At 38.0% G+C, this 7,983-nt stretch overlaps 1 protein-coding gene across 1 annotated transcript in view; it reads right to left on the bottom strand.

Moving 5' to 3' along the window:
- Window positions 1-1,206: 1,206 nt before the first annotated feature.
- Window positions 1,207-7,983, bottom strand: part of kif18a (kinesin family member 18A) — a 28,176-nt gene continuing 21,399 nt past the window's right edge. Inside the window, exons 14-17 of the mRNA XM_053318576.1 lie at window positions 4,593-4,971; window positions 2,458-2,550; window positions 1,728-1,828; window positions 1,207-1,459 (exon numbers count right to left, since the gene is read on the bottom strand). Coding sequence (XP_053174551.1) covers window positions 1,323-1,459; window positions 1,728-1,828; window positions 2,458-2,550; window positions 4,593-4,971 — 710 coding nt within the window. The 3' untranslated portion in view covers window positions 1,207-1,322. The remainder of the gene's footprint in view (window positions 1,460-1,727; window positions 1,829-2,457; window positions 2,551-4,592; window positions 4,972-7,983) is intronic.

The raw sequence follows: 7,983 nt of genomic DNA, 5'->3' as shown, positions 1-7,983 counted from the left end.
CTATTTCCACTGATATCAATTAGCCTATTTTAGGATAACTTTAGTCATTACTTTCAGCTAAAGATTTTTTTAAAAAACTATTTAGTCATGACTTTTGACAAAACTATTTTCACCATTTATCAATTACTTGAGGCTAATTTTATTCATTTCATTTTAGCTAAAAAGTCAATCAAAACTAGCTATCACTAAGCTATTTCCATTGTTCAGTACTGTATGCTAACTTTGTTTGCTATCTACCACAATCATTTACCTTTACCCATTACTTTTGTCTAAAGTAAGTGTCAGTTTTGCCTAACTAATTACACTGTTTATCCATTACTTTACACTAACTTCATTATTTTTAGCTATTTCAACCACGATACATCTGACTGAAAGCAGCGTTTGAGATAAAGCTCCTTTCGAGATTGGATGCAGAGTCTGTGTTTTGTTGAATGGTGCCGTTCACGTGGCACCCACAAAGCACTGGGTGTGACAAACAGCATCCTGTCAGTCACTGTACCCTGGGTTCACTTGTTTCCCCCTAAAGACATATGAAATAGTTGCTTTTGCAATATGAAAACAATCAGAAAGTTTTCTTTGTGAGTTATGCTGTGAGTCACTCCAGTCAGTTCAATTTTTCTTGCCATTGTATTTTTCACCTTCCCCGAGCCTGTCCTACATCACTTATTTATCACTGGAACATCTTGTAATCCAGACGTCATTGAAAACCACATTTAGACGTAACATCAATAACACAAAAAGCAGATATTACATTTTAGAAAGAGATTCATTTATTGAAAAACAGCCACAGATTGTGTTAGAAGCATTTTTATTATGAAAAACCTATAACCCAATTTTATTAACTGTACAACCACAAATTACATACAAATAAAAACAGCTCAGTGTAGAGCAGTTTCCATTTTGTCTTTTTTTAAAGTCAAGCACAGTCTACCTCTGATATTAGCTGCCCTGGAAAAACAGTAGATAAAACTCAGACCATCCACAGGACTTTTTATTTCTTGCAGTTAGGGTGTACATGAGTGATTTAATATTAAACTCTATGAGTAGGCTTGTAGAATGTAGTAGGGTGAATATTGGTCTTCAAACTATCATAAATCAAATAAAAATGACCAAGAACTATATAACTATACAGTTATTATATACAGTCAAGTAGATCCATTCAGGGCAAAATGATGCAAAGTACATTTGTGTTTGAGGAATATACACAATAATCATTTTTTCTTTCAGGTCCTGAGAGAAAATGTTTAAAAAACAATGAATATAGGCCGAAAAGTTTGGAAAGTGAAAATGTCCATAAAGGCTGATTTTAAGAGGTCGTTGCTTCACATCCTCTTGGCGACTCGCTTTAACTGTTGGGAAGTTTTATAGAAAATGGACTTGGATTTCTGAGGTTGAAGGAGGCTCAGATTTCCTTCAGAAATGCTCCTCACAACTCTCTTAGGCTTGTTCTCCTCTGAACCTGATGGCAGACAAAAAAACAAGAAATCGTATTAAAAGTTACACCTGCCTCCTGATGTGAAAACACTTTGGATACAAACACTCCACCTATATAATGTGAAAAAGCTAAAGCCAAAAATGTGTATTTATTTCCTAAATATCCAGTGTAATCATGTACTCTTGGCTATGACATTCTGCTGTGTACATTTCTATGACTGTGTATTGTTTCTTTAGTAAATGTCTTTTTGAACTGTGTGTTTTAAAAAAATGTCTTTAATGTTGATACTCACCATCAAAACGATGCACCCTGAGAGGTCTCCGGGCCACAGAGGGGTCCTTCTTAATACGCTTCGGTGCAGAGAGGCCTTGTGTTAACTCTTCTTTGATGCTGCTACAGTGAATGAAAGGGAAAATAGAAAAAGCCAACACATAACCAAGTGTTCTTTTAAGTACAACTGAGTCCCTGTTAAGTAGGGATGCTCGATATCGACTTTTCTGCCGATATCCGATATTCCAATATTGTCCAACTCTTAATTTCCGATTCCGATATCACCTGATACCAATACATGCAGGCTTTTTACACCAAAACTGTAACAAAGGTAACAACATGACATATCTCCTATTGTGGAATTAACACTATGGGCCCTATGTTAACAATCTATAGCGTGTGGTGCAAGTGCCTTTGGGGCGTATCCAAATCCACTTTTGCTATTTTAACAGTGGAAAAATGGTCACTGCGCCAGGCGCTTGGACTTAAGTCCCCTCATTAATCATAGGCGTGTTTTGGGTGTAACACGCGGTAAACCAATCAGAGTGTCATCTCCCATTCCCTTTAATATCAAGGAGCGCTGTCACTTTGGCGGATTGTTAGTTTGATGGTGGATTTACCAGGATTGGTCACATTACCACATTGACAGTTTCATTGATCATTACTGTGATTGACTGATTTTGATACATATTGGCACGTCATTGTGGCTTTTTTTGAATATACATGCTTATAAGAGAAAATGAAGCGCTTACTTGTTGAATTTACGCTTTCCTTGTGCAGCAGACGTCATATCCATGTAGGTCGGGTGGGCTCGTCTCATTTCTTGTAAAGACGGGATCTGTTGCCTGCAGGGAGAGGATCACGTGAGCATAACATTTCTGCTGTTTGGACTAAGAGACTCCACATTGGGGAGAATCAACATCTCTGACACCTTAGCCCTGATCTTTAATATTTGAGGGAAATCAATGCTTTATGATAGTTAGTTTGTGTGTAACACAGATGATATCTGAAGCAGTTTGTCCTGTCATTTGGTGATTGAGGGAATGTGATTGTTTTAATTTTTTTTTAAAGATTTTCAGTTGGAACAAATTCATCCAGCAAAGTGAATAATATACAAATACTTACGTCAGGGTTTGTCTGCTGGAAGCATCATTCACTAATGTAAACCCTCACTGCTGCTATAGCTCAAAATGTTTTTTTGTTTCGTTTGCTGCTCCTAGTTGAAGACACTGGTACGCCACCACTGCTCAGCTCAGATGACTTGAGTCTCTTGACCCGATGTTTCATAATGGAAACCTGATGCCGATTTTACTTATAATATTTGCACTCTAGTCTCTGTTTTGTCTTCAATAAGTGTTCAGGGATTTACCCCTGTTGAATGGGTCAGTTACCACCCGGCCTGTGTCTTTTACAGAACTCTACAGACTTTTAGTCGGCAGTCACAGGAATGAGTTTAAGGACCACCTTCTAAACATTATATAGAAATGATTAGAGAGACGCCTATGTTAGAACCTCCTGAACCAAGTTTGTTCTTGTTTTCTGAAATAGGATTTAAAAAAAATATCATAGAAACACACATTTTACTGAATACAATTCTGTGAGATTCCTGTGTACTGGATAGAGGTAAACTACTTATCATTTTCATATTTTATGGTTTTACAGAATAAATCCTATCCTGGCCTCTAAATGTCTAAATCCAACTTGAGCTTTAGTTAAGTGTTTTTGCCATTTCTGACAAAAATAAGGAATGGTGGATCAATTTATGTAGTTAAGTACATGTCTCTCTGTCAAATGCAAAATTGAAAAGCTTGATTAGTGACATATGAAGTGATTTTGGTGTGATTATTGTAGACATGTATGCTGCATTTTGGGGCATGCACATGTCCCATCTTAATTTTGGCTGCGTTCAGACTGCAGGCAAATCTGATTCCTTCTCAAATCCGATTTTAGGCCTGACTGTCCACACTGTTTTTAGCAAGTGTCCAAATCGGATTTTGCTCTGTTCAGACTGGGCCACATTAATGACCAATCTGACAGGTTGCTGTGGCAATGTCATTGGAGCGGAGGTGTCATCTAGCGTGCATTGTGTGACGTCATATACTTGCGACAGCAACAACAAACCGGATGTGAGAACAGAGCCATCTCCCCAAAGATGAATTAAGAATTTCGTTTCGTCCTCTGTCCAAGGACTGATGTTTTCGACGTCCTCCATTGCTATCAGCTAGCAACAACAACTCGAGTAAGCGCGGGTCTGGTGTCGCATAGAGTGACTTACGTCACGGACAGTCAAAACCTAGTGTTTGGAAATGCGATTTGAAACTACCTCCCAAAGGTGGTTTCGATCTGGTTTGCAAAAACCTTATTTCATGTGATTTATGACTGTTCAGACGTCATAAGAACCACCTGGTCCCAATCTAGACTGGCTAAAAATCGGATTTTGGCTTGCAGTCTGCAGCCTTAGAGAACAGATCTCTCAGAGAACAGGATAACAAACATGAAAAAGAGAAAATCAATGTGTGCTATATTAGCAGTAGTTAACATTACTGTAATCTTCATTATAGACCACTCTGAGAATGATTCCCTACATTTACTGACCTTCAGAGGAGACAAATATCTTCTGAAAACTACGTATAAAAGAATGTTGAGTCCATGAACAGTGAGTCACATTTTTTTCACAATGTTTCCCACAGGCTTTATCTGCAGTCCTACTGAACTCAGCATTCCTAGTCTTGTTGGTGATGACAAAGATCGGAGGAGCAACATTTAACAACATTGCTCTAAAATGCCCAGTAAATACACTAAAATCACAGAGAATCGTACACATGAATGCAAAGAAATCTAAAATGCTAAAGTTAAAAGTAGAGTCAAGAACTGCATATTTTCTCACCTTTTGGTAGGATTCTGGTTCCCCACACTGGTTTTGGGAGCACTGAGAGATTGGCTGGGAACTGAGAAGTCCATGGACCTTGATGCTTGACAGGGACCACCATGGCTTATTATGACGGTTGAATTAGTTGCAGTTTCATCATCGTCCAGAACTTCAAAGGTCATATTTGGATCCATGGTGGTGGAGAAGCTCGGAGCCATGGTCTGAACAGTTTTTGGACCAGGTTCTGGTGTGCACTGGAGTGGGTACATGCCCTCCTCAAAGGCTTGGGTCTGGGAGAGGGTCTTGGGGCTTTGTGGTGGCATCGATGCAGACAGATTTCTCCTGGTGGGCATTTTGAGAACGGCTCCCTGTTTCACATCTGTCTGATTTCCTTTACCTATGGACCCAATCAGTGATCAACAGTTAATAGAAATCAATCAACGCAGTGGCAGTTATACGCACCAACGAATGACCTTTGAACAAATAACACAGAGCAGTCACAAAGGGAGTTTAAACCAAAGGACACGGTACTGAGCTCATTAGACACAGTAGATTAGACACAATTAGTGTCATACAAAAGTAAAGGATCATTATCTAAAACACAATATTTGAATATTACAGATGGGAAAATGGGAATTGTACTTCCAAGTCAAAGGGGAATGCCCAGAAAATGTTAAGTCTATTTTTGTCATAATACATTTGAAAAGCACCTGTATTTATTGGTTGGAATGTCATGTGTGTTGTGCACTGGTCTGTTGCTCACATGGCATAGGATGTGGTACGATAACAATGGCGACATTGATTGATTAAAATATGTGCAAATAAAGTTAACATTATCTTTCCCATTGTTTGTTTCTACTAGCCAAGTGGCTAGGAGCTGTTGCCTGGTTTCCGTGAGGGGAAATTCCCTCCTCTTCATCCTCCCTCGCCACGCTCTGAACGTTAACCTTGTTCTTTTTGTCTGGTGGTTGAGCCCTCGCAATGAATCTCCACATAAATAATAATAATAAACTAGCTACTTCTCTCTTGTTGTTAGTCTCCTAGGTTGTATTCCCGCAAGTTGATATGATGCTCGGAACAGAAAGACTTGAGAAAGTATACTACTACGGAGCCCCTGAGGTGATGTCAAGAAGAAAAAATAAAAACGTGTAACGGTGCGCACAGTATTGGGAATCTCAATTTGATTTAGAAATGGCACAACAGTTGGGAATCTCAATTTTTCTAACTAGCCAAGTGGCGAGACAGCTAAAAAACTGTCTCGCCAATTGAGGAATTTGGGTTGCAAATGGCGAGTGCTAATTTCAAGCCCTGTTGTCCAAAGAATGAATTAACAGGCAATAATGTTGCATGATTTCAAGCCCTCTTTGCGGTTGCCAGCATCTGTAACATGCCATCTTTGGGATGATCTTATCAGTGCATTGGTAACATCTAACAGCCTTGAAAGTGAAAGCACATAAGACTCAATCTGTTATCAGTAATAAGTGCTGAAGTGGCAGCTGTAGCCTAAACAATTTAAAAAACGTCAGCAGAGATGGATTGTTGTCTTAAGTTACACAAAAGTGTGATCAGCAGCATTAACAAATATTCTGCATGGCACATGGCAATTAAATATTATGTCCTTGCACATATCAACATAAACTTTACAATTTCAAAATGGAGCAGTGATGTGTTATTCCCCTAAAAAGCACAGCATTTTATAAATAGACCAGAACGAAACGAGAGGATTTTACCTTCTAAAAGCCTTGGAACTTTTTTTTTAATTCCCAGAGTAAAACATGGCCTCAAACGCATGACTGTGAACTCAGTTTTTCAAAGGAATAATTAAATTTAGGTACATAGTGCTTGTTCAAAATTGAGAAATATAAAAATCCATTGGTTAATATATCATAGGATAGTTTGTTGCTCTCATAACCTGAAAACGTATCATCCCACTGAGCGCCAGGGGACATATAGTATAAAATCATGTCAAATCAATCACTGCTAATGCACTTATATTCGCTGGCAGTTCTGAGATAGCCAACAGCCTTAACCATGGTTTAACACAACACATATCTCTCATGACTTTACTTCTGGCCATTGTAATTGTGTTAACTCTGAATTTAAAAAAAGCTAAAATAGGATCCTTTGCACTGATTCTCCCTTTTTGTTGAGCTGTTTTGAATAAATCTCAAATAGCATTAACAATCAATGCGCATGGCAAATTGGAGCAGATCAAACAGAAGAAAAAAAAGCAATCTGTGTTTTTTTACTGCATTATTTTGATTATTTTGCAATAAATCCATGAACTGGAGGTCAGCAGGAAAAAACACTGTAACAGCTTTCACTCATTAGTTTAATGGTACGTTTTGAACATGGATGTATTATATGAAGAAATCCATGGATGATAGGGGATATTTTCCACTGCAATACAACAAATGGCCACTGGCTTGTAGGAGCACTTATGGTGGACGTGAAACTCGGAGAAGGCCCTCTCTACAGCCAGTGTTTTGTTTGTAGACTCTGGACTACTGTAAAAAACATGGCAGTGCAACATAGTGGCCTCTATAGAAGAGAGCCCGCTCCCTACGTAGATATAAAGGGCTCATTCTAAGATAATGAATGATACAATAATGATTGTCATTTTCAGGGGATAATACACCAATTAAAACATACTTATGACTAACATACTTATGAATATTATATTCCATTTAAACCAAGCCTGTACAGCTAGATGCCACCAAATCTTACATACTGGACCTTTAATACACTGGTTTTGAAGCCCTGCCCAGGGTTTGAGGTGTAGAGTGCGCCAATGTGAAGAATGATCCCCTTTAAACAATAGTATAATGTCCTGCCAATGTAACCTCTCTGTGCTCAATAAAATAATGAAGGGTTAAAGTTAGCCAAACTATAAAATTATTACTAGACAGTGTTTTTTTTTTTTTTTTTTTTAGCAAGAATTGCATATTTTTGATGATCAAAAGACCAACATTATGATCAATCTGTCAATAAATCATAGCATTAACAGACTCTGGATGTTATTTTCCAGCCTTATTCATAGTAGCTACCTAGTGGTTGAGCACTGGCTAAATGCTAAAGCTAGCGGATAGTAAATGTTCAAATTCCACTGCCTCCAAACAGTGCAGGGAATGGGTTAGCTTGTATTCATTTGCAGTAATTATTGCACATCTCTGTTCTACTTTTTAAGGCACCTTTTATACAAAGCCATGATTACACAGTCACATATTCATTGTAGAGTTCTGTTTTAAGAAAGATACATTATGTTTAGCCAAAATACTAAAGCAGCATTATTAAGATGTATCCTAATAAATTTCTGTATTGATACTGATCAACACAGCTAAATTTATCATGTGTTTTTTTTGCCTCATTGTCCTGCTATATTTGAAAGTGATAAACTTGTCCAGATAAG

The sequence above is a fragment of the Scomber japonicus genome, chromosome 1, assembly GCF_027409825.1.
Source record: "Scomber japonicus isolate fScoJap1 chromosome 1, fScoJap1.pri, whole genome shotgun sequence".
In the NCBI taxonomy this organism is placed as follows: Eukaryota; Metazoa; Chordata; class Actinopteri; order Scombriformes; family Scombridae; genus Scomber; species Scomber japonicus.
The sequence above is the reverse complement of the archived record's forward strand: the minus strand, read 5'-3'. Positions and strand labels throughout refer to the sequence as shown.